This window comes from Trachypithecus francoisi, unplaced genomic scaffold (assembly GCF_009764315.1).
Source record: "Trachypithecus francoisi isolate TF-2019V2 unplaced genomic scaffold, Tfra_2.0 Lachesis_group11, whole genome shotgun sequence".
NCBI classification, from domain to species: Eukaryota; Metazoa; Chordata; class Mammalia; order Primates; family Cercopithecidae; genus Trachypithecus; species Trachypithecus francoisi.
Genome location: NW_022681456.1, coordinates 118972807 through 119000140, shown reverse-complemented (window position 1 = coordinate 119000140; position 27334 = coordinate 118972807). Strand labels below are relative to the sequence as shown.

General features: G+C 42.2%; 1 protein-coding gene across 1 annotated transcript; it reads left to right on the top strand.

Annotated features, from left to right (window-relative positions):
- The first annotated feature begins 235 nt into the window (after positions 1–235).
- On the top strand, positions 236–27078 carry CREBL2 (cAMP responsive element binding protein like 2). Its single transcript, XM_033222831.1, has 4 exons — positions 236–596; positions 20795–20992; positions 22570–22714; positions 26481–27078. The coding sequence occupies exons 1-4, from the start codon at positions 582–584 to the stop codon at positions 26483–26485; spliced, it is 363 nt and encodes a 120-aa protein (XP_033078722.1). The 5' UTR covers positions 236–581; the 3' UTR covers positions 26486–27078.
- The last annotated feature ends 256 nt before the right edge of the window (positions 27079–27334 follow it).

The following is a 27334-nucleotide window of genomic DNA, read 5'->3' as shown; positions in this document are numbered from 1 at the left end:
CAGAGCTCCAAACTCCCCTCCCTGCCATTCCAGGCCCTGGCACTAAGGAGCCAAAACATCAGGTCAGGCGCACTTTGGGCCTCCAGCCCGGCCCCGCCTCCTCAGCGTTAGCTAGTAGGCAAAAGGAAAACAGCTGCCCCTGGATGAGGCTATATGGACATTGTAGTTTTTTTTCCAGTCAGCAGCGCAGAGACTGTGATAAGAAAAACCACAATTCCCAGAATGCCGCGGTGCTACGGCAGCCGAAAGGGCCATTCCGCGTGTGGCGCTCCCGCCCACTCTCCGGTCTCGGCGGCTCTCCAGAGCGTCTGTAAACACCCAGAGACTGTCATGGAGGGGGAGGAGGAGGTGGCGGCGGCGAAGGGAGGCGTTTGGGGCCGCCTCCAGGGTCCGCTCTGCCATTCCTGAACTGGTCCCTCGTCCCCGTGACTGTGGCATCAGGGAAGCGAACTGTTAGGCGAGAGGAGGAGGCAGCCAGAACCATATCCCCTTCTTCCTCGGGGCGGGGGCCGGGCCAGGCCGGCTGAGCCGGGGGAGGGCTCCGGGAGGGAGTGCCCGGCCAGGCCAGCGTGTCTGCCGAGATGGATGACAGTAAGGTAAGTCTTGTGGTTTGCACGCGCCGCCGCCTGCTTGTCGCTCAATGCTAGTCCCGCGGCTGAACCTCTGCTATGTAGTCCACGCCAACACCCAAGAGACACCTGCCTAAAACATACCTGCGCCTCTCCAGTCACTGCCCGATGGTACCCAGCCAGGAAATGAGGGAACACCGGGCTGCTTTTTTCCAGGAAGGGCCCTCTCCTCTGGAAATTTTTCACTCCCAGGGCAACCCTGTTTGCTAGCTTTCCAGGTAGTGCAACCCCTAGTCCTTAGCTTGCCTGTCGAGATAAGTGAAGAAACTACTGTACTTTTTCTTCTTGCACTCTTTTGCTGCCTCCTACCCTCTCTCCAGTTTGGACACTTTAGTGCACTCTGAACCAGCCTTATTCCCCTTGACGATTCCCCTTTCTTCTCTCAGGCTCCCTTACTCAATGCACCATTCATATAATCAGTTCACTCCCCCTCTGAGCTATTTTCCTGCGGTTGGTTGGAACACTGCTAAACTGTTGCTATTTGGCCAGTCTGGAGTTTAACCTCCTTTAGAAAGCCTTCTCTAAAAAATAGTGATTTTTCTCTTGTTAACCTTAGTATCCCATCACCATCCAGTTTCCCTGTCCAAATCACTTACTTTGTGATTTTAAGATAATAGATAACGTTCATTGTTGGTTAATCCAAACAGTTTATGTATAGCCTTTCTGTCTTTATTTATTGAGACGGAGTTTCGCTCTGGTTGCCCAGGCTGGAGTGAAATGGCGCGATCTCGGCCCAACACAACCTCCGCCTCCGGGGCTCAAGCTTTTCTTCTGCCTCCCGGGCTCAAGTGATTCTCCTGCCTCAGCCTCCCGAGTAGCTGGGATTACAGGCATGCACCACCACGCCCGGCTAATTTTGTATTTTTAGTAGAGACAGAGTTTCTTCATGTTGGTCGGGCTGGTCTTGAACTCCCAACCTCAGGTGATCCGCCCGCCTCGGCCTCCCAAAGTGCTGGGATTACAGGCGTGAGCCACCGCGCCTGGCCGCCTTTCTGTCTTTACATCTACCCACATTAGTGTTGTTTAGTTTTTTTTCCTGAAGATAGGGATGCTCAGGGATTTGCTGATTGATGTTTCAGGTTGTTTTGGAATTGGACTTTTTTATTTTAAGGAATCAGACTTCTAAAATTTGCCAGTTTTTAAAGTAAAAGCCATCCTTTGTGCTTCTCAGCGTCTTCTGTTTCACAGTCTCTGGCATACTCTTTATGATAGCTTGTCCTTTGGGTGTCTTTTTTTGCTGCTGCTGCAGTTTTTGTTTCACATATCCTCAGAGAGATTAAAAAAATTTCCAACTTCTCTGTGTTCCTTGTTTTATTCTTTCTTTCTTGTTTTCTCTTCCTCTTCATGTAGAAGGCTGTGAGGAAGTGACAGATGGAAGGGAAAACCCAGTGCAGTACTCTCGAATTGGGACTCAGCTAGAGGAACGGATTGCTTGTGAAGTAGTAAACCCCTCTTAATAGGAAGTGGTATTTCCAAGACAGAAATGGGGCACGTTTCAGGAAGCTATCGGCTCTTAGCGTGCTTAGTATGCTCAGTACACACATTAATTCCCTTGACAAGAATCTTGCCCTTGTTTGTTTACAACAGTGCCAACAGAATGCGGGATAACATTATAGACTCTTTCAGATTTGCCATAGTAACATTCGTGGAGTATGATAGTGGGGAAGTCGTATTTCCAAGACAGAAGGGGAGTGTTCTGAAAGTTTTCCAGAAAAATCAGCAAGTAATTTTTTTTTTCTTTATTTCTTTGAGGAGGGACATCACACCTCTTTTTTTTTTTTTTTTTTTTTTTTTTTTTTTGAGACGGAGTCTCGCTCTGTTGCCCAGGCTGGAGTGCAGTGACACGCTCTCGGCTTACTGCATCCTCCGCCTCCTGGGTTCAAGCAATTCTCCTGTCTCGGCCTCCTGAGTAGCTGGGACTGCAGGCGTGTGCCACCACACCCGGCTAAATTTTTTTTTTTAGTAGAGACAGGGTTTCACCATATTGGTAAGGCTGGTCTCAAACTCCTGAGTGACCTCAGGTGATCCACCCACCTTGGCCTCCCGAAGTGCTAGGAATACAGGTATAAGCCACCGCGCCCGGCCAGGACATCACACTTCTACTCAGTGAAGAGAAATGTTTGTATATCTTTCGTCTTTTTTACCTCTATTATGCCATGAATTCATAGGGAATAAGTTCCAGTAGCTCAGGCTCTTTTCCACTGGTGGAGCAGACTGGTGCTTCAGTTGAACTCAGGTACCTTTCTTTTTTAGTTTACTTTTTTTTTCTTTGAAATAGGGTTTTGCACTGTTGCCCAGGCTGGAGTGCATTGCTGTGATCACAGCTCACTGCAGCCTTGAACTCCTGGGTTCAAAGCAGTCCTCCACCTCAGCCTCCCAAGTGACTGGGACTACAGGAATTCACATCCACGCCCAGCTAATTTTTTGCAGAGATGAGGGTCTCACTGGCTTCTTTTTCTGATCATTTTCCTTCACACGTTTCTGGAAGCTGTCAGTTCTTAAGAGTACTTAATATGCTCAATAGACACATTAATTCTCTTGGCAAGAATCTTTTCTTTTTTTGTTTACAACAGTGCCAACAGAATGCTGGGTAACATTGTAGACCCTTCCAGTTTTGCCATAGTAAGATTTGTAGGGCATTCCTTTTTTTTTTTTTTTTTTTTTTTTTTGAGATGGAGTCTCTGTTCCCAGGCTGGAGTGCAGTGGCATGATCTCAGCTCACTGCAATCTCTGCCTCCTGGGTTCAAGCTATTCTCCTACCCCAGCCTCACTAGTAGGTGTGACTACAGGCATGGGCCACCATGCCCGGCTAATTTTTTTTTTTGAGACAGGGTCTTGCTCTGTTGCCCAGGCTTGATGCAGTAGTACAATCTTGGTTTACTGTAAACTCTGCCTCCAGGGTTCAAGTGATTCTCCTGCCTCAGCCTTCTGAGTAGCTGGGATTACAGGTGCATGCCACCACAACTGATTAATTTTTGTATTTTTATTAGAGACAGGGTTTTGCCATGTTGGCCAGGCTGGTCTCGAACTCCTGGCCTCAAGTGATCCACCCACCTTGGTCTCCCAAAGTGCTGAGATTACAGGTGTGAGCCATTGCGCCTGGCCAACTTTTTGCATGTTTTAGCAGAAACGGGATTTCATCATGTTGGCCAGGCTGGTCTGGAACTTCTGACCTCAGGTGATCTGTGTAGGGCATTCCTTTTTAAACAGTCCCCATTCCATTGATGTCTACAATATCACCCTTTTTTTTTTTTTTTTTCTTGGAGATGGAGTCTCGCTCTGTCACCAGGCTGGAGTGCAGTGGTGCAATCTCGGCTCACTGCAACCTCTGACTCCCTGTTTCGAGCAATTCTCCTGCCTCAGCCTGCTGAGTAGCTGGGATTACAGGCATGTACCACCATGCCCAGCTAATTTTTGTATTTTTGGTAGAGCTGGGGCTTCACTATGTTGGCCAGGATGGTCTTGATCTCCTGACCTCGTGATCTGACCGTGTCGGCCTCCCAAAGTACTGGGATTACAGGTGTGAGCCCTGAGCCCAGCTGCAATATCACCTTTCTTGTAGGTTTCCATGTATGTGGCCAAAGGAACAACTCCATGTGTTCTAAAAGGCCTGGAGAACATCTGTTGGTGCCTTTTCTCTTTCCCTTTGTGTTAATCATTTTGATGAATTACTGGAAGATGGCAGTTCCAGCCAAAAGGCAGAAATAATATTTCATAAAAATCTTTGCTAGCTAGATCTTTCAGTGTTAATTTTAAAATTAAATCTTAATGCTGTGTCCATTCTCTTGTCCAGAAAATAATACTAATGTTATGGGTGTTTAAGGATGGTAGAAGAACATATTGTTCTTTATTTTTCCTAACTTGAGATTCAAAATATATTCTTTCTGGTTTTCAGTTTTTTCCTTTTCAGACCTTTGCAACATTTAACAGCTTACTGAAAGTCTTCAGTAATTTCAAATAAGTCCAAGAAAAATACATAGGATTCTGGGCTATTTTACTTAGCTATAAGATCACATAAAGGTTATTTCTAAAACTGGTGGGGTGAAGGAAGGTTCAAAATGTCATTGTTTAGCCTAAAAGAGTGAAGTTAAAATTTGAGGGTAAGCTATCTGTGAATTACTTCCTAAAGGATACACAGGTAAGCACAATGAATTTGATTCTCACTCTTTATTAATTCATTGTTTTTATAAGTACTTAGAAACCAGCAGCTTTAAAAACCTTAGTGAGTATCAAAAAGAAAATTCATTTTAAATGTCTCTGGATGGAGAGTGCCTCTGGAGTACTCTACTTGCACTTCGAATGCGTGTTGTAGTTGTAGATGAGTAATATTTACATGTCATGTACAATACTAGACTCTCCTTCAACAGTCAGGCAGTGTGAAACTGTCCTTATGTAAGGCTTTGGCAGCTCCCAGCCCTGCCTTTTCTGTGCCCTAGTTATAATCCCACAAAATTGTACTGTCCTCCTAGTATATACAGACATACACACAAAACATACTTTTCCCTCACATTCTGTATGAGTCACAGTCTCTGGTTCCATTTTCCTCAGTGTAAGGGAAGATGAGGATTGGGGTTTGGAAGAATGGTGGCTGTGCCAGTGAGAGCATAAAGGATGACAAACTGGCTGACAGCAAGACCAGTGCAACAGGAAGAGGACAGAGTAGGCAGGAACAGCAGTTATAGAGAGGTAGTATTTGACTGAGTAGGTCAGGAAACATGAGGATGATGATGTGAGGACCTCCCTTTATAAAGATTTTGTATTCTGAGTTGTTTTTACCAGTGGTGATAAATGAATCTGCTGAGAGTTCTCCACACTCCGCCATCTAGCCGGCTGGAGTGAGAGCAGGATACATTTGAATGGGGAACAGCTTTGCCTCCCAAGTTTCTAGCAGTGTGCCTAATACAGCATCAAGTACTCATTAATAGAGATTAAATTGAATTGGATCAGGGTGACGTGAAAGAGATTGCCCTGATGTACTCGGGCTTTATTAATCAGTGTGCTCCAGCTGAGCAAACCAGCCAGCACGTATTTACCATGGCAAATGAGAGAAATAAAGCAAGAGATAGATTGGGCATCTCAAAGTGGGGTTTAGGAAAGTGTTAAGTAGCAGAGCTCAATTGCTAACTGAGTAGATCTCCTACTAGGCTAGTTGGGAAGGAAAAAATCTTGGCTAATTTATTTACTTTTTTGAGCTTCCATTTCCTTATCTGTTAAATGTGGCCAATAGGTGAGGTTTTGGTGAGGATTAGGGATGATACATTTAAAGCTCTAGTACAGACTCTAAAACATAGTAGGCTCTCAAAACACGTTACCATTATTATATTACCCAACAGTGATTCCTTGGGCCTTTCCACAGTGCAGTAGGTCCCTGAGATGCTCATTTTAGTAATTCCTAAGTATATGCTGTTGTATAAGATTTGTAGCACCTATACTACCTTTTGCTCCAGACTGTGCCCCAGATGGGACAGGGGCAGTGGGGTGGGACATAAAATGAACTTAAGCTCTGTCATTAACTGTTAGACAGTGTGAGAAAGGTAGTTTCCTGAGGCCACCTCCATGGTTACCACTAGGAAAAAGTACTTGTTTTTATGAAAATCTCTTTTCCTTTGCCAGGTGTGGTGGCTCATGCCTGTAATTCCAGCACTTTGAGAGACTGAGGTGGGTGGATTGAGTTCAGGAGTTCAAGATCAGCATGGGCAACATGGCGAAACCCCATCTCTTCAAAAAATACAAAAATTATCCAGGTGTGGTGATATGCAGCTATAATCCCAGCTACTCAGGAGGGAGGCTGAGGCACGAGAATTGCATAAGCCCAGGAGATGGAGGTTGCTGTGAGCCGAGATTGTGCCACTGCACTCCAGCCTGGGCAATGGAGCTAGACTCTGTCTCAAAAAAGAAAAAAAAGAAAGTTTGTTCTCCCTTGACCGGCTACATTCAGTTAGAAAATAGAAATGTGTTATTTTCAGAGGCTTTGATCATAGATTGAAAGTTCTCATTTTTTAATTTTATGTTGGACTTTATGTTTATTGAATGAACACATGAATAAATTGAAGTATCCTAAGGTATCAAGATCCAGTTGAGGGACTGATGCAGGAGTGGGCTGGCTGATGGCTGCAGCATGCCAAGATGGGCTGTCATTTCCCTCCACACTTCTTTTCCACCTTGTGTTCTACGTGATTATCTGGAAATGAGGTTTCTTGCACTTTCCTTACCCCTTTAACCCCCTTCCTCTGCCAAAGTCTTCTGATTCTTTCCAGTTCTGAGTAGTGCTGGTTCTCAAAAAAATTTTTAATTTGGCAAAAAAATCTCTTTGACATTCTCACATATATTCTTTGGCTCCTTAACCATCCTCTGCTGCAGTTGGAGCTACCTTCCTTGGGCCGTGCCTTATAGCCCAGACATATTCTGCTTTTCCTGTCATCTTACATCAACACTTTCTAGAAGGCCAAGACAAAAGAGCCATGTCATCTGTTAAATCTCTGACAGTAGACATTAATGTGCTTATGTGCTTGCTGTCTTTTCTTTTCTTTTTTTTTTTGAAACAGTGTCACTCTGTCGCCTGGACTGGGCACAGTGGTGCAATCATGGTTCACCGCAGCCTCCACCTCCCTGGCTCAATCGATTCTCCCACTTCAGCCTCTGGAATAGCTGGGACCACAGGCGCCTGCCACCACTCTTGATTAATTTAAAAATATTTTTTGTAGAGACAGCCTGTGTTGTCCAGGCTGGTTTCAAACTCCCAGGCTCAAGCAATCTGCCCATCTTGTCCTCCCAAAGTGCTGAGATTACAGACGTGAGCCACCATGCCCGGCCACCTTTCTTTCTTGTCTAGGTTACATGCACATTTCAACTTGAGTACCTCTACAGATAATTCAGAAACCAAGGAGTAATTTAAATACCACAGAAACCAGTTGAAATCTAAGTTTAAATAACCTTAATCTAAATTTAATCTAAGTTTAAATAACCTTATTCAGAATGTTTTGTCCTCTAAGATTTTCAGGAAAGTTTATTTATTAATTCATCCAACATTTGTTGGACACCTAATATGTATGAGGCATTGTGCTAGGCATTGGAGTTGCAAAGGTGATTAAGAGTTTGTAACTGTTCTCAGGGAATATTTTATTGGGTGAGGCAGACAAATAGAAACGTAATTACGATATGGTGAGGTAGAAAATGAAGGCAATAGAGGCAAAGTTCTTTTGGGGCACTAAGAGTGGATGCTAAACTGTCGAGGTATGTCAGACATGGGTTTACAGAGTAGGAATGAATCTTTTTTTTTTTTTTTTTTGAGGCGGAGTCTCGCTCTGTCACCCGGGCTGGAGTGCAGTGGCCAGATCTCAGCTCACTGCAAGCTCCACCTCCCGGATTTACGCCATTCTCCTGCCTCAGCCTCCCGAGTAGCTGGGACTACAGGCGCCCGCCACCTCGCCTGGCTAGTTTTTGTATTTTTAGTAGAGACGAGGTTTCACCGTGTTAGCCAGGATGGTCTCGATCTCCTGACCTCGTGATCCGCCCGTCTCGGCCTCCCAAAGTGCTGGGATTACAGGCTTGAGCCACCGCGCCCGGTCCGGAATGAATCTTTAAAGAACCGGAGTCCCCTCCAAAACAGGAAAGATGGAATATCGTGTACTAAAGCATCTTGCACAGTAGAGTAAGTATTTTGGTACAGCTGGAGAAGGATCGACAGACTTTCTGTAAAGGGCCGTGCACACTATATGGTCTCTGTTGGAATTATTCCACCCTGCCATTGTATTATGAAAGCAACCATAAGCAGAATATAATGAATGGGCATGGCTGTGTTCCAGTAAAACTTTATTTTCAAAAACTGGGCCAGGCACAGTGACTCATGTACAGGCGTGAGCCAGCATTTTGGGAGGCCAAGGCGGGCAGTTCACCAGAGGTCAGGAGTTCGAGACCAGCCTGACCAACATGGAGAAACCCCCGTCTCTACTAAAAATGCAAAATTAGCTGGGCGTGGTGGTGCATACCTGTAATCCCAGCCACTCGGGAGGCTGAGGCAGGAGAATTGCTTGAACCCGGAAGGCGGAGGCTGCAGTGAGCAGAGATCGCACCATTGCACTCTAGCCTGGGCAACAAGAGCAAAACTCTGTCTCAAAAAAAAGAAAAAAAAAACTGGCAGTAGGCTGTATTTGGGTTGCCAGCAGGGCGGTAATTTATTAACCCTGAACTACAGCATAAAGCACAAGTAGAGGTGTGGTCAGAGATGAGGATGAAAGATAAGCAGGGACCAGATTACAATATACCTGGTAAACAAGGCTGAGAAATTTGGGTCAGTATTTTTCAGAGTGGAAGAGACCTGGTGAATCAGATTCTTTCGGGATAGGGTCTGGGAATTTTGTGAGTGGCTTCCCAGTTGAGTGGCTCTTATGTGTAATGAGGTTTGAAAACCAAGGCCACAGATGTTGGGGAGCCATTGAACGGTTTTAAAGCAGAAGTGACAAAATCAGATTTGTGTTTTTGAAGAAAAATGCCAATGCCTATATGGAGAACAGATTAGGGTGAGAATGTAGAAACTGGGACAAGACCAGAGGCAGATGGTCCAATTATGAAAGAACATGGGTTTGAGCGTATGACTTGAGTTCAAATCTCATTTTCACCCTTTCAAACTGTTGTGATTTTGGACAGATTATTTAATCTCTTCAGATATTACTTTCTTCAGATACAGATTGGGTGTGTTAACAAGGACTTTATTGAGTTATTGTGAGAATTAAATGTAGTGTATATGTGATCCCATACCAAAAGAACTTAATACATACTGAGTTCAATAAATCTTGGTCTTTTTTGAGTTCATTGGTCTGGTTAGATTGTGCAGAAGAAAGGCCTGAAGACCATATTAGAGACTTTACAATGTAAGTTGCAGCTGATGCAGCGTGCTTAAAATTCCGAAAGGATAAAGAGTGGAGAGAATAGAGAGCTAAAGAGAGCCCTGGAAAACTCTAAAGTGATCAGAAGATTCCTGAAGAATAGGACTCAGCAAAATAAACTGAAAAGAGAGGTCAGTGACGTAAGAGAACCAGAAGACAGGGCTGTTGTGCCGTCTAAGAGTGGAGAGACTTTTAAAAAGAGGACTTACCAGTTGCAGGGGATGGGGGAAGGGATAGGGGTTGGGAGAGGAGAGGCAGAAGTTAACTCTCAGGCTAGAGATACCTACTTGATCTTTCTCCTGTCGACTAGAAAAACTGGCAGAGGCCGGGCGCGGTGGCTCAAGCCTGTAATCCCAGCACTTTGGGAGGCCGAGACGGGCGGATCACGAGGTCAGGAGATAGAGACCATCCTGGCTAACACAGTGAAACCCCGTCTCTACTAAAAAAAAAAAAAATACAAAAACGAGCCGGGCGAGGTGGCGGGCGCCTGTAGTCCCAGCTACTCGGGAGGCTGAGGCAGGAGAATGGCGTAAACCCGGGAGGCGGAGCTTGCAGTGAGCCGAGATCTGGCCACTGCACTCCAGTCCGGGTGACAGAGCGAGACTCCGCCTCAAAAAAAAAAAAAAAAAAAAAAAAAGAAAAAAGAAAAACTGGCAGAAAGGTAACAGCAGGAAGATGTGAGTAGACTTTGCTGCTTTCTGTAGATCTGGCAAATAAAAAAAGAGAAGAAGCCTAACCCACAGCTGTGAAGGAAGTTATGGGAGCCTTAACATCAAATGAAAATGCCACTGCTTGTTTTGTTTTTTCTTTAAAGTGGTAAAGAGCAGTGGCTAGCCACATTCATATTTATCTTATTTTTCTTTAATCTGTGGGAGACAACTTTTCTCTTTATGTTTTTAAGAGAAAGGCAAAACAAGCCCTCCTGTTTTCCTTTTTGGCTGAGGCTGCTGGTACTTCTTCATCTAGATACAGTAGTTCTCTTAACTTTAACAACTTGAAACTTTTAGTAGTTGCCTTAATTAGAGCATCAGGATGTAAATACGTGTAAAAAGGGTGATAAAAGAAGAGTTCTTAATTGGTTTTCAGATTTCACATCCCTGAGAGGGAGCATTTCCTTTTAACAGCTTTAAAGTTGGTGGTGGTAGTAGTATCAATTTGAAGCACTTTCAAAATATCGCTGATTTTTCTTTTTTCATTTATTCATTAAATTATCAATCTTTTAATAAATGTCTCTTAAATGCCTGGCTCTGTGCTGGACACTGTGGGATTGCAAAAGAGTAGAAAACATAGCTTCTGTGCTTGAGGAGCTCAGACTACTTGGGGAGATAGAAAAATGTGTGAGTCCACTAAAAAAACAATATAACAAAGCATATAAATTCAGTGTGATATTAACTCTGTGTTCCAGGACTTTGAAGAAAAATGACTTATGGATTGAGGGTGGTGGTCAGTGAGAGCTTCAGAGAAGGAGGGCTAGAGCTGATCTTAACAAAATAAAACAAGATTTGCCCTTTTGGATGGTGGGAGTATAGAGGGAAAATAGAAATGTAGGTATAGTTAGAAATGCAGGGGATGGGGTTCAGGCTGGTGATCTCTAGGGAGACTGGCTTGCGTTGATACAGAGGGTGCCTGCTAGAGAACTGGCTTTGTGCAGGAATCCTGGATGCCGTGGGCTGAATGGTGGCCCCTAAAAAGATATGTCTATGTCTGAATCCCTGGAACCTGTGGTTATCACCTTATGTGGTAAAACAGTGAATATTACCTTGGATGGCAAAATATGTGATTAAGGATTTTGAGAGGAGGAGCTTATCCTCCATTATCTAGATGGGCCCTAAATCCAGTGACAAGTGTCCTTTTAAGACTGAGGCAGAGGGAGCTTTGATGGACAGATGAGGAAGCAGTGTGACCACTGAGGCAGATTGGAGTGATGTGGCCACAAGTCAAGGAATGCTGGCAGCCACCAGAAGCTGGAGAGGCGAAGAGTGGATTCTCCCCCATGGACTGCAGAGGGAATGCAGCTCCACCAGACTGCTCCAGGCTGGACTTCCAGAGCCAGAGAATAAATTTCTGGGTTTAAGCCACCACATTTGTGGTAATTTGTTATAGCAGCCCCAAGAAATGAGTATAATGGATATGGTGACTTAGTAAGTAGTGCTGAGCCAGAGGTCTCTTCTTGAACTTGAGGGTGACATGGCCAGGGGCCATTAGAGAAAATTTATTGTTTCTATAATGATCAGGTATTACTTTTTTACAGTGAAGAAAAACACCCTAAAGTTATGGAAAGAAAGGTTAATCTGGCAGCTCTTTGCAAAATGGATTGACTAGGGAAGTGGGGTGGAAAAGGGGAGATGGTGGGGAGATGCACTGGGCACCTATTGTAACAACCTGTGAGTAGTGCCCTGACTGGTGTTGGGGTGTCAGTGAAGCAGGATATTTCCTGGACCCTTTCGCAGGACTCACTACAGGGGTGCCTCATATACTCAGCCCACCACTCTCAGCTCCTTGCAGTAGGGAGCATGTGAGCAAACGAGTGAGGGAACTGGAGTGAATGAGCACTGGAATCGGCCAGCTGCTTTGGTGCTGGCAGGAGTGAACTTTATGCAGACCCAAAGACAGCATCCAGGTAGGGGTGCCTGAGACTTCCGAAGCCCCAGAGGGAGTGTTACAGTGCTCTTTGAGCTCTGCCATCCGTGGATGGCTCAACTGTTAATAGCTCAGTGGACCCTTTGCCTTTTCTTGTGAGGCAACTGCCCTCCACCAGCAAGGGCAAAGGGCCAGCGTGACAGCCTTTTGTTTCTACACTTGTGGCTCCCATCGTCCAGGTAAAATGAGGTCACACAAATGAATTGAAGGATGGTGAATGCAGGGGATTTTATTGCTGATGAAAGTGGTTCTCAGCAGGAGGGGGAACTGAAAAGGGGATGGGACTGGTAAGTAATCTTCCCTTGAAGTCCAGCTGTCTCCAGCCAGACTCTTCTCTGAAGTTACGCCATCAAGCCATTCCTCTGAAATCAAGCTGCTTCTCTCTGACATCCAGTTGTAGTCTCGTCTACCGGCCGAGTTTGGGGGTTTTATAGGCACAGGATGGGGTGGGGCAGGGCCATGGGTGGCTTAGGAAAAGGCAACATTTCAGTGGGAAAACAGGGATGTAAGTTCTCATTTTGGACCGTCATCTCAGGCTTTTTGGCTTGAGGATGGGTTTTGTCGGGGACCCACCCTTTTCTGTCTAGAATTTTCTTTCTGTGGAAGTTAAACTTGTTGACTGTGAAGCCTAGGCCATCCATAATTTCCTCAGGCCTTTGCAGACTGGTTTCTATTTTGTCTTTTGCTGTAATGGTTAATTTTAGAATTATCAGCAATGATTAAATCCAGTTTTATCTTAATTCTCAACCTTAAAACTCTTGAGTTAGAACCTTATGCTTGACCCCTCCCCTCCAGAATACTCATTCTCCTCATAAGCTTCTGTATCTGTGCTACCTTGATTCTTCCCTTTCAGCTATTCTTTTTGCTTTTTCAGGTTCACTAGGCAACCATGTCTTTTTAAAAAAATAATAGCTTTATTGAAAGGTAATTCACAAACCATAAAATTCACCTTTTAATTTGTTCATCCTGTGATTTGTAGTATATTCACAGAGTTGTGCAATGATCATCACTATCTAATTCCAGAACAGTTCCATCACTCCAAGAAGAGACTCTTATAACAAACTGTGGTACATCCCTGTAGTGGAATACTATTTAGCAGTAAAAACAAATGAGTTGCTAGGTGCACCTGTAGTTCCAGCTACTTGGGAGGCTGAGGCAGGAAGATAGCTTGAAAACAAGAGTCTGAGACCAGCCTGGGCAACATAGCGAGGCCCTGTTTCTTAGGAAAAAAAAAAAATAAAGAAAAAGAAAAAGGAACAAGCTATCAAGCCACAAGAAGTCATGGAGGAGCCTTAAATGCATGTTGCTAAGTGAAAGGAGCCATTTTGGAAAAGGCAAAACTATAGAGATAGTAAAAAGTTCAGTGATTGTCAGGGTTTCAGGAGACAGAGGAAGGAGGAGGAATAGATGGAGCACAGGGGATTTTCAGGGCAGTGAGACTATTCTGTATGATACTGCTTATCAAAATACATAGAATATACCACACCAAGAGTGAACCCTAATGTAAACTGTGGACTTCAGTTACTAATAATAAATCAATATTAGTTCATCAATTGTAATAAATGTACCACACTAATGAAAGTTGTTTTTTGTTTTTTGTTTTTTTTGAGACGGAGTCTCACTCTGTTGCCCAGGCTGGAGTGCAGTGGTGCGATCTTGGCTCACTGCAACCTCTGCCTCCTGGGTTCAAGCAGTTCTCTGCCTCAGCCTCCAGAATAGCTGGGATTACAGGAGCCCACCACCACGCCTGGCTGTTTTTGTATTTTTAGTAGAGACGGGGTTTCACCATCTTGGCCAGGCTGGTCTTGAACTCCTGACTTCGTGATCCACCTGCCTCGGCCTCCCAAAGTGCTAGGATTACAGGCGTGAGCCACCGTGCCCGGCGAAAGATGTTAGTGATAGGTGAAACTGTGAAAGTGGAGAAGGGGATAGTATGGGAACTTGCTGTACTTTCAGCTTAATTTTCCTGTAAACCTAAACAGCTGTAAAATACAAAGTCTGTTAATTTAAAAAGAAAAAAAGAAACTCTGAGGCCATTAACAGGCACTCCCTATTTTTTTCTTCCCTTCTCAGCCCTAAGCAACCATTAATCTACTTTAAGTCTCTGTGGATTTGGAATAATACAATATGTGGCCTTTTGTATTTGTCTTCTTTCACCTAGCATAATGTTTTCAAGGCTATCAGTGTTGTGCCATGTGTCTGTACTTCATTCCATTTTATAGCTGAATAATGTTCCATTGTATGGATATACTTCATTTTGTTATTTAGTCATCAGTTGATGGACATTTGGGTTGTTTCTGGTTTTTAGGTATCATGAATAATGGTGCTGTGAACATTGATATACAAGTTCTAATGTGGACATATGTTTTCATTTCTTTTTGGAATATACCTAGGACTGGAATTGCTAGATTATAAACTTTATGTTTAACTTTTTGAGGCGCTGCCAGAATGTTTTCCAATGTGGCTGCACCATTTTACATTCCCACCAGCAATGTTTCTCCACATCTGCACCAGTACTTGTTATTGGTTGTCTTTTTTTTTTTTTTTGATACAGATTGTCACTTTGTTGCCAGGGTGTAGTGCAGTGGTGCAATCTCGGCTCACTGCAACCTCTGACTCCCGGGTTCAAGTGATTCTCCTGCCTCAGCCTCCTGAGTTGCTGGGACTATGCTACCATGCCCGGCTAATTTTTTGTGTGTTTTTTAGTAGAGACGGGGTTTCACCAAGTTGGTCAGGCTGGTCTTGAACTCCTGACCTCAAATGATCCACCTGCAAAGATGAGCAAAGATGTAAACATTCTACAAAAACCAAAACCAGTCAGGCGTGTTGGCTCATGTCTGTAATCCCAGCACTTTGGGAGGCTGAAATGGGCGGATCACCTGAGGTCAGGATTTTGAGACCAGGCTGGCCAACATGGTGAAACCCTGTCTTTACTAAGAAAAATACAAAAATTAGCTGGGCATGGTCTATAAGAGCAAAGGACTGCAAACAACTTAAATGACCATTAATAAGGGGATGGTTAAATAAATTACGTTACATCCTTACAATGGAGTACCATGCAGTCATTAAAAAGAATATCCTGACATTAGAGTAAACAAGATGTATGAAGTGAAAACAACAAAGAACCAAATTGTTTGTATAATTGTATTTTTAAATTTTTTTTTGAGACAAAGTCTCGCTCTTGTCACCCAGGCTGGAGTGCAGTGGCATGATCTCAGCTCACTGCAACCTCTGCCTCCCAGGTTCAAGTGATTCTCCTGCCTCAGCCTCCCAAGTAGCTGGGCCTACAGGTGTGTGCCACCATGCCCAGCTAATTGTTTTTTATTTTTAGTAGAGGTGGGGTTTCACCATGTTGGCCAGGATAGTCTCAATCTCTTGACATTGTGATCCGCCCACCTCAGCCTCCCAAAGTACTGGGATTACAAGTGTAAGCCACCACGCCTGGCATTGGCTATCTTTTTGATTATGTAAACATCCTAGTGGGTGTAAAGTGATGTATTTTGTGGTTTTGATTCACATTTCCTTAATGACTAATGATGTTGAGTATTTTTTCATTTGCTTATTGGCATTTGTACATCTTCTTTGGAGAAATGTGTATTCAAATCCTTGCCCCTTTTTAAAATTGGATTGTCTTTTTATTATTGAGTTGTAAGAGTTCTTTATGTATTTGAGATACAAGTCCCTTATCATATTTATGATTTACAAATGTTTTCTCCCATTCTGTGGGTTGTCTTTTTACCTTGATTATCCTTGAAATACAGTTTGATAGCTTGTGCTTATCATATCTAAGAAGCCATTGCCTAATCCAGGTCATAAGGAGTAAATCCTCTGTTTTCCTCTAAGAGTTTTATAGTTTTATCTCTTATATTTAGGCCTTTGTTCTATTTTTTTAAAATTTGAGACAGGTTCTCACCCTGTCATCTAGGCTGGAGTGCAGTGGCACAAACCCAGCTTCACTGCAGTCTTGACCTCCTGGGCTCAAAAGATCCTCCTGCCCTGGCCTCCCAAAGTGCTGGGATTACAGGTGTGAACCACTGCACTTGGCTTGTTCAATTTTTAATTTTTGTATATGGTACAAGGTAGGGACCCAACTTAATTATTTTGCAAGTGGCTATCCACCTGTCCCAGCACCCTTTATTGAAGAGACTGTTCTTTCCCCACTGAATTGCTTTGGCACCTTGTCAAAAATCAATTGACCATAAATGTAAGGATTTATTTCTGGATTCTCTATGTTTTTCCATTGGTCTGTATGTCTGTCCTTGTGCCAATTATTGCAGTCTTGATTACTGTAGCTTTCTAATAAATTCTGAAATCAGAAAGTGTGAGCCCTCCAGTTTATGTCTTTTTCAAGATTGTTTTGGTTGGGCCGGATGCGGTGGCTCAAGCCTGTAATCCCAGCACTTTGGGAGGCTGAGACAGGCGGATCACGAGGTCAGGAGATCGGGACCATCCTGGCTAACACGGTGAAACCCCTCCTCTACTAAAAAATACAAAAAACTAGCCGGGCGAGGTGGCGGGCACCTGTAGTCCCAGCTACTCGGGAGGCTGAGGCAGGAGAATGGCATAAAACCGGGACACGGAGCTTGCAGTGAGCCGAGATCCGGCCACTGCACTCCAGCCTGGGCGACAGAGCGAGACTCCGTCTCAAAGAAAAAAAAAAAAAAAGATTGTTTTGGTTATTCTGGGTCCCTCATATTTCCGTATGAATTTTAGGACTAGCCTGCCAATTTCAACAAAAGGGTAGCTGAGATTTTGATAGGAATTTTGTTGAAACTGTAGATCAATTTGAAGAGTATTGCTTTCTTAATAATAATAAATCTTCCAGCCCACTAACATGGGCTGCCTTTCCATTTATCGGATGTTTAATTTCTTTTAATGATGTTTTGTGGTTTTTAGTGCACAGATTTTACATGCTTTATGCTAAATTGATTCCTAAATATTGTATTCTTTTTAGGCCACTATAAGTGGAGGCATTTTTTAAATTTCATTTTCAGATTGTTCATTGATAGTGTGTAGAAACACAACTGATTTTTGTATAGTGATCATGTATCCTGGACCCTTGCTCTACTCATGTAGTAGCTCTAAAAGGTCTTTTCAGTGGGGCAAGAATTCTTTTGGATTAGATTTTCTATATATAAAATCATGTCATCTTCAAGGACATAGTTTTACTTTTTCCTTTCCTTTCCTTTCCCTGAATGCTGTTTCTTTTTCTCGGTAGTACAGTGTTGAATAGAAGTGACACTGACTTGAGAGAAGACAAGATTGTTGCCTTATTCATGATCTCTGGGGGAAAGCATTCAGTGTTCCACCATTAGTAAGATGTTAGCTGTGGGCTTTTTGTAGATATCCATAATCAAATTGGGGAAATTCCCTCCTATTTCTAGATTATTGAGTGTTTTTATCATGTGAAGGTGTTGAATTTCTGTCAAGTTCTTTTCTTTTTTTTGTCTATTGAGATGAACATGCAAGTTTTGTCCTTTTTTTCCTATTGATACAGTGTATTATAGTAATTGATTTTTCAGATGTCAAACCAACCTTTATTCTTGAGATAAATCCCTTTTAGTCATGGTGTATAATCTTCTTTATATGTTGCTAGATTCAACCTACTAGTATTTTATCGAGGATTTTTTGCATATAAATTCACAAGACCATACTAGTCTGTAGTTTTCTTCTGATATCTTTGTTTGGTTTTGGTTTCAAGCACATATTGGCCTCATGGAATAAGCTTTCTCCTATTCCACTTTTTGGAAGAGTTTGTGAGTGTTGATTATTTAAATATTTGGTAGAATTCATCAGTGAAGTCATGTGAACCTGGGCTTTTCTTTGATTACTAATCAAAGAAAATTTTTTATTACTAATTCTATCTTGTTATTTGCTATAGGTCTAATTCAAATTTTCTATTTCTTCTTGAGTCTGTTTTGCTACTTTGTGTCTTTCTAGGAATTTGTCCATTTCATCTAGGTTATCTAGTTTTTTGGCATGCAGTTTTTCCTAGTATCCTTTGTATCCCTTTTATTTCTGTAATGTTGGTAATGGTGTGTCTTTCGGTCCTCATTTTAGTATTTTTGAGTTTTCTCTTTCTCTAATGGTCAGTCTAGCTAAAGGTTGGTAAATTTTGTTGATCCTTTTGAGGAACCATCTTTTGGTTTCATTGATTTTTCTCTGTTTTATTTCCATTCTCTATTTTATTCCGCTCTGCCTACTATTTATTATTACATTCTGTCTGCTTGCTTTATGTTTAATTTGCTCTGCTGTTGCTAGTTTCTTAAGGTGGAAGATAATATTACTGATTTGAAACCTTTCTTCTTTAAAAAAAAAAAGACCCAGCTTGGCCGGGCCCAGCGGCTCATGCCTGTAATCCCAGCACTTTGGGAGGCCAAGGAGGGCGGATTGCTTGAGCTCAGGCGTTCAAGACTCATTTTGAGACAGAGTCTTGCTCTGTCGCCCAAGCTAGAGTGCAGTGGCCGGATCTCCACTCACTGCAGGCTCCGCCCCCCGGGTTCACGCCATTCTCCTGCCTCAGCCTCCGGTGTAGCTCAGACTACAGACGCCTGCCACCGCGCCCGGCTAATTTTTTGTATTTTTAGTAGAGAGGGGGTTTCACAGCGTTAGCCAGGATGGTCTCGATCTCCTGACCTCGTGATCCGCCCGTCTCGGCCTCCCAAAGTGCTGGGATTACAGGCGTGAGCCACCGCGCCCGGCCACTAATAGTATTTCAAACAAATCTGAGTTTTTGTATCCAAACAGATATTGACCCTTTGAGTTTTGCTACCTGGGAAGGCATCTACATTTATTCTAATAATTTGCCAGTGTTTGATTTTTGCATCTTCTCTTTTAGAATTGCCTTTAAAGCCTTAGCAATATTCCTGTCAGGACACTAAATGTGTAAAATTTTTATTCTTTGAGGGCGATTTTCGGAAAGAGCTAGACGTCAGTCATTCAGAACCTTGTCAGATAAATAAAGTGGATAATCAGATTGGGAATTTAAAGAATAGTGTATAGCTCTAACATATTGTGTTATGCCTTATAAAACTTATAAAAACTGGCTCCAATACTACTTTCCAAAAAATATTTGAATTGTGGCATTATTGGAAAAAATATACCCCCTTTCAAGGTGACTGCATTGAAGAACACTTAGTTGATGAAATGTACCCCCTTTCAATGTGACTGCATTGAAGAACACTTACTTGATGTGTAAGTTCAGGTTAAGTGTTTAATAAGTCATCATCTTTACCACATAGTTACATCTTGCATAAAAACTGGGGAAGGTTTCAAAGCTAAACAACAAAGAAGATTAAATTACTTTGCCAGTCACCTAATATTGAGAGGTTGCTTTATGACATCAGTGGGAGCAGGTAGAAATCTACTGAGACAGTTGAGACTGCCTGTGTGTTCCTTTGGGCTCAACAAAGTTGAGGGAATTTATAGCTAAATTCCTTAGGATACATATTTATTTATATATATACAATTTTATACACATATTTTATACTTTATTATCTAATTTGAAAATCATAAAAATATAGGTGAGGAAAAGCTATTTATAATTACACCTATCAGAGAAGTCTTCATTGACCTTGTTAACGTCCTTTCTTCTATGTATTGTTTTATAATGTTGAGATCATAATGAACTTACAGTTTCGAATGTTGAGTTCTTTAAATGTATTTTGTTGGAATTATTTTCTCAAGGCAATAAAAACTTTTCAATGAGTCTAGGCACAGTGGCTCACACCTGTAATCCCAGCACTTTGAGAGGCTGAGGCAGGAGGATCGCTTGAGGCCAGGAGTTTTAGAGCAGCCTGGTCAACACAGCAAGACCCCAGCTCTACAAAACAATTTATTATTTTTTAAAAATTAGCCAGGCATAGTGACGCTCATCTGTAGACCCAGCTACTAGGGAGGCTGAGGCAGAAGATCACTTGTGCTCAGGAATTCAAGACTGCAGTGAGCTATGATGGTGCCACTGTGCTCCAGCCTGGGTAACAGAGTGAGCGAGAACCTGTCTCAGAAAAAAAAAAAAAAGGGTGCCTGGACCATGGCTTACTCCTAGCACTTTGGGAGGCCAAAGCAAATAGATTACTTAAGCCCAGGAGTTGGAGACCAGCCTGGGCAACATGGGTGAAACCCCATCTCTAAAAACAACAACAAAAATACAAAAATTAGCTGGGCATGGTGGCTTACGCCTATAGTTATAGCGACCGGGGAGGCTGAGGTGGGAGGATCACCTGAGCCCTGGAGGTCGAGGCTGCAGTTAGCTGCGATTGTGCCACTGAACTCTAGGCTGAGCGACAGAGTGAGACCCTGTCTGGAAAAAAAAAAATTCATGAACTAGATTTTTTTAGTTTTTTATTATCCATCTCCATATGGTTTATAAAGTTTACTGGTGAGCTATTTAAACTTCATTATCAAATAAATAATAAAAATGTACATTATTTCTTCTTTCACATTCATGGTTTCAAAAGTGTCAGAAAATAAATTATGAGGCAAAGACCCAGAAGGCATTTGATGGGATTATGCTTTCTTAGTTCCATAGGTTTCACTCAAGTTTTGTTTGTAAATGTTCTCTTTGCTAATATGCAGCCATAGTCACTTTTCTGTACACAGAACTAAGGGAAAAATTATTTCTTCTCTCGCTTGCTGAAGGTGGTTGGAGGCAAAGTAAAGAAGCCCGGTAAACGTGGTCGGAAGCCAGCCAAAATTGACTTGAAAGCAAAACTTGAGAGGAGCCGCCAGAGTGCAAGAGAATGCCGAGCCCGAAAAAAGCTGAGATATCAGTATTTGGAAGAGTTGGTATCCAGTCGAGAAAGAGCTATATGTGCCCTCAGAGAGGAACTGGAAATGGTAAGAAATCGTCAATAAACACATGAAAAAATCACCTTAACAGTTAAATAAATAATACATTAAAATAGGAAGATACCAGTTATCACCTGTGCAGTTGGCAAACATGGGAGAGAATATTAACCTGTTAGCCAGGATGGGGGCAAATAGGCATCTTCATACACTGCTGGTGGGAGCAGAGTGTACATGACTGTCACACTGAGGGACTGTTTATGAGAGAAGAAAATGGAAAATAACCCAGATGGACAACAATAAAGGACTGGTTAAATAAATGTTACTACATTCATATATTGGACTACTTCGTAGCCAGTAAAAATCACAGTGCACATCTATTTACTGATGTAGAAAGATACTCACAATATATTGCTAAGTGGACAAAGCAATATAACAATGTATAACTGTGCATGGCATACCATTCGTGTTTAAGTGACTTTATTATTATTTTTTTAAATTTTATCGTTTGCTTTTTTGAGACAGAGTCTCACTCTGTTGCCCAGCCTGGAGTGCAGTGGCGCAATCTCGGCTCACCGCAAGCTCCGCCTCCCAGGTTCACGTCATTCTCCTGCATCAGCCTCCCAAGCAGCTGGGACTATAGGCCCCTGCCACCACGCCCAGCTCATTTTTTTTGTATTTTTAGTAGAGACGGGGTTTCACTGTGTTAGCCAGGATGGTCTCGATCTCCTGACCTCATGATCCACCTGCCTTGGCCTCCCAAAGTGCTGGGATTACAGGCGTGAGCCACCGCACCTGGCCAAGTGACTTTATTTATTTTACATGTTTTATTCACTCATCCATTCAGATGTTGGACAGTGGCTGTAAAAATGTGAAAGAGAGTAGATAAAACAGAATTGAAACTCCATTATTGTGAGCTGAGGAAGGAAGTGACAGAAGAGAGAGATGATATTACCGTGATCATTACACAACTGGGACAGGCATCCACAGGTTTTTAGAAAGTAAGACAACAAGGTTGGAACATAAAGAGAGGGACATGAACAGTGTTGTGTATATTGTCCAGATATATACTATTCAGTAGATTTTTTTGATGTGTTGAATATGTGACATGTTATCAATTATTTCTTACTTTCTGCAGTGTAAGCCACTTGAGGGCAGAATCTTTGGTCAGCTTTGTTTTTGTATACCCCCAAAGTCCCTAGCATGCACTCTGGTAGATAGTAGACGTTTAATGATTACTTGTTAAAGAGAGAAAGGAAATTACTGACATTTATTTCTTTATTTTGGGAGTAGAAATAATACTGTGACAAGTATATATGTCTATAAAAGATGAATTCTAACTAGTGGCACACTGTGGGGAGATGTCCTATTAACCACAGGGGCCTTTTAAATCTGAGCAACACTCCGATACATCAAAGACGATTCAGCAGCTGTTTTTCCACCTCTTCTGAAAGATGGCAGATCTCATACATGTCTTCAGTTTATAAATAGGTAATACCATGGAAAATGGGTTTCCCAGCAGCGAACATGACCTCTAGCCATGGGAGTTCTTATGTCTAGGATTTCTACCAGTGGTTCCTGAACTCTGACGAGTAAAGGTTTATTTAAATATGTTTTACATATTTCAGTACAAGCAGTGGTGCATGGCAATGGACCAAGGAAAAATCCCTTCTGAAATAAAGGCCTTACTCACTGGAGAAGAGCAGAACAAATCTCAGCAGAACTCAAGCAGGCATACCAAGGCTGGGAAGACAGACGCTAATAGCAATTCCTGTAAGTGCAATCAATGGGAGAGTTTATATTTAAGAGGATATCTCGGCTGCACGCAGTAGCTCATGCTTATAATCCTAGCACTTTGGGAGGCTGAGGTGGGCAGATCACTTGAGCCCAGGAGTTCAAGACCAGCTGGGGCAACATGGCAAAATGCCATCTCTACAAAAAAATACAAAAATTTGCTGGGCATGGTGGTGCACACCTGTAATCCCAGGTATTCGAGAGGCTGAGGTGGGAGGATCACCTGAGCCCAGGGAGGTTGAGGCTGTGGTGAGCCATGATCATGAGACCCTGTCTCAAAAGGGGGGAAAAAAGAGGTATCTCAAGGTAGGGTTTCTGTTGACCACTTTTCTTAGTATGTCTTTAAATAAAATGTTGAGCCATTTTTAATACACTAATAAGCAGGTGAAATGGCATTGGATTCTGGCCAGGTGTGGTGGCTTATGCCTGTAGTCCCAGCACTTTGGGAAGCAGAGGCGGGCAGATCACTTGAGGCCAGGAGTTTGAGACCACCCTGGCCAGCATGGTGAAACCCCGTTTCTATTAAAAATACAAAACGTAAGCGTGGTGGTGTGTGTCTGTAATCCCAGCTACTCAGGAGTCTGAGGCACAAGAATTGCTTTAACCTGGAAAGTGGAGGTTGCAGTAAGCTAAGATCATGCCATTGTATTCCAGCCTGGGCAACAGAGCGAGAAAGAAGAAAAAAAGAAATGGCATCAGATTCTAAATATTAAAATGCATTTTACATGGAGTCTATAAAGAGCAACTGATAAATTTATCAAAATTTTATTATTAATAGACTTAGTCCATAAATGGGAGTGGCACTAATCTAGCTTTTTGTTAATAATACTACCTTTATTTGTATTTCGATTTACAGTTTACAAAGTACTTTCATTTATGTTTATCTTAAATATTCCCTACAATGATTGTGTTAAGGAATTATACTTATTTTATAGATGAAAAAAATAGCAGAAAGGCTGGGTAAGGTGCCCAAGGTCACACAGCTTTAATGGTAGAACCTGTCCTCACCTAGTCCAGGCTCCCTAGTGCAGTAGCCCATCACTGTAAGGATTGTTTTTAATTGAAGTAAAATTCACTTAACATAAAAATTGAGAGCCATTTAGTACATTCACAATGTTGTGCAACCATCACGTCTATCTAGTTATAAAACATTTGATCACCTCAAAAGAAAATCCTGAACCCATTAAGCAGTTAATTCCCATTGCCCTCTTCCGCCAAGCCCTGACAACCATGAATCTGCTTTCTGTCTCTGTGGATTTACCTATTCTATATATTAATATTTGATATACATGGAGTCTATACAGTATGTGACTTTTTGTGTCTGGCTTCTGTCACCTAGTATAATGTTTTCAAGGTTCATCCACATTGTAGCATGTATCATCAGTATTTAATTCCTGTTTATGGTCAGATAATCATATATATACAGTTGTTTATCCATTGATGGACATACGTTTTTACTTCTCAGATATTGTGAATAGTACTGCTGTGAACATGTGTGTACAGTATTTGTTTGCATACCTGTTTTGAATTCATTTGTATATACAACTAGAAGTCAAATCACTGGGCCATATTGCAATTCTATGTTTAATTTTTGAGGAATAGTCAAACTGTTTTCCATAGTACCTGAAACATTTTACATTCCCACCAGCAATGTATGTCTGTTCCAATTTGTCCACATCTCATCAATACTTATTTTCCATTTTTTAAAACTATAGCCATCCTAATGAGTATGGAGTGATATCTCATTGTGTTTTATTCGCATTTCCCTAATGTCTAATAATGTTGAACATATTTTCATGTGCTTGTTGGCCATTTGTATGTATTCTTTGGAGAAATGTCCAAGTCCCTTGCTACTCTTTAATTAGGTTTTGTCATTGAGTGGTAACAGTTCTTTACTGTGGTTACAAAACCTTTTACATGATTTGCAGATATTTTCTCCCCTTCTCTAGGCTTCTTTTCACTTTGTTGATAGTGTTCTTTGATGCACAAAATATTTTAATTTTGATGAAGTCCAATGTATCGATTTTTGTTCTTTTGTTACTCATGCTTTTGGTGTCATATCTAATAAGACTCCATTGCCAAATCCACACTTATGAAGATTTACCTGCCTCATGTTTTCTAAGAATTTTATGGTTTTTACTCTTTTTATTTGGGTGGTTGATCCATTGTGAATTAATTTTTCTATATGGTGTAAGGTGGGAATCCATGTGTTGCATATGAGTATCTAGTTGTCCAAGCAACATTTGTTGAAGAAACTGGAGACTTTAAAATGAATATGTTGGCCGGGTGCGGTGGCTCAAGCCTGTAATCCCAGCACTTTGGGAGGCCGAGATGGGCGGATCACGAGGTCAGGAGATCGAGACCATCCTGGCTAACATGGTGAAACCCCGTCTCTACTAAAAAATACAAAAAACTAGCTGGGCGAGGTGGCGGGCACCTGTAGTCCCAGATATTCAGGAGGCTGAGGCAGGAGAATGGCATAAACCCGGGAGGCGGAGCTTGCAGTGAGCTGAGATCCGGCCATTGCACTACAGCCTGGGAGACAAAGCGAGACTCCGTCTAAGAAAAAAAAAAAAAAAACAGCTGTTAAAATGAATATGTCCTATGTTGATTTCTTCATTATTGTGATTACTCTGGGAGCACTTTTTTTTTTTTTTTTTTGAGATGGAGTCTGGCTCTGCCGCCCAGGCTGGAGTGCAGTGGCCAGCTCTCAGCTCACTGCAAGCTCCGCCTCCCGGGTTCACGCCATTCTCCTGTCTCAGCCTCCCGAGTAGCTGGGACTACAGGCGTCCGCCTCGTCGCCTGGCTAGTTTTTTGTATTTTTTAGTAGAGACGGGGTTTCACCGTATTAGCCAGGATGGTCTCGATCTCCTGACCTCGTGATCCGCCCGTCTCGGCCTCCCAAAGTGCTGGGATTACAGGCTTGAGCCACCGCGCCCGGCCTTCTGGGAGCACTTTAAATAGCTATAAGGAAATGTTGCAATCCTTTTTTTTTTTTTATTAATTTTTTTTTTTTTTTTTTAGGTCAACCTCTGGGAGCACAGAACAACTTTTTTTTTTTTTTTTTTGAGACAAAGTCTCGCTCTGTCACCCAGGCTGGAGTGCAGTGGCACAATCTCGGCTTACTGAAACCTCTGCCTCCTGGGTTCAAGCAATTCTCCTGCCTCAGCCTCCCGATTAGCTGGGGTTACAGGTACATGCCACTGCACCCAGCTAATTTTTTGTATTTTTAGTAGAGACGGGGTTTCACCATGTTGGCCAGGCTGGTCTTGAACTCCTGACCTCAGGTAATTCACCTGCCTCGGCCTCCCAAAGTGCTAGGATTACAGGTGTAAGCCACCACACCTGGCCAGAACAAATTTTTTATGTTTTAAATATTTTTTACAAAATTGAAGAAATTGGCTTTTTGATAACTTTTATTAGATGAGATAACATTTGTCTTCATGTAGGTTGACAACTGCACTAAAATCTCGGACTGACACTATATACTTCGCCCATAACCAAAAACCGCTTCTACCCCAAAAGCTACTGAAATGTTTAAAAATTAGAAAAACAAAACATTTGCCTTCATCTAAATTAAATTAATGGAAAAAAGCCAAATCAGCGTTTTTTTAGTCTGTGTTTTTTAAAATTAACCTTACTGAAGATACTAAACTGAAAATAAAATTTTGTGCATCTTAAAACAGATTAATTAAACTTTATTGACTTTTAAAGCATTCTTACATTCGTAACTTTTGTTTTTCAGGGTGAAGGTTATATAAAGATGAGTCAGTGATTGAAGCCAATATTCTGATTCCCATGGAAGATGGATGGGCAAGAGTGTACTTCTTGGCTCCATTTACTACCTACTGCTCAGTAGTCATCTCTGTAAATCTGCAGTTTCTACCAAAATGTGTGATCATAGATCTCAAAGGATCTGGCTTTAACTTTCAACACTTAGCAAATCTACAAACATTCAGACCTGTCTGGTCGGTGTTGCCACCCACAACATTTAACATGTTGTGATGCTTGAAAACACAGGAATAGAGAAAATGGATGAAGATTGTATTTTTGCACCTTAACTCCACATTGCTTTATTGGTTAATTTATATTCTTTCCATGTAATTCGTGTAATTGTATGTCTGTGTGTGTTTACATCACCACCTTTCATGTTTTTGATTGCCCTACAAAGAGAAACCAAATGAGCTGATTACTGACTGTAAGTTCTCAGCCTTTATGGACCTAAATCTTATTTTTATTTACTTGAGTAATGTTTATTCTCTGCATGAACCATGACTTCTCCTGTGAGCCATTCCAGCATAAGCTGTGAATATGTATTAACAAATATATACATTTCTTTTTTTTTTTTTTTTTTTTTTTTTTTTTTTGAGACGGAGTCTTGCTCTGTCGCCCGGGCTGGAGTGCAGTGGCCGGATCTCAGCTCACTGCAAGCTCTGCCTCCCGGGTTTACGCCATTCTCCTGCCTCAGCCTCCCGAGTAGCTGGGACTACAGGCGCCCGCCACTTCGCCCGGCTAGTTTTTTGTATTTTTTAGTAGAGACGGGGTTTCAGTGTTAGCCAGGATGGTCTCGATCTCCTGACCTCGTGATCCGCCCGTCTC

Excerpts from the sequence above, each read along its gene's own strand:
- CREBL2 (XM_033222831.1), top strand. Across the intron at positions 20,993-22,569 it reads TCAGAGAGGAACTGGAAATG|TACAAGCAGTGGTGCATGGC; the intron begins GTAAGAAATCGT and ends TACATATTTCAG.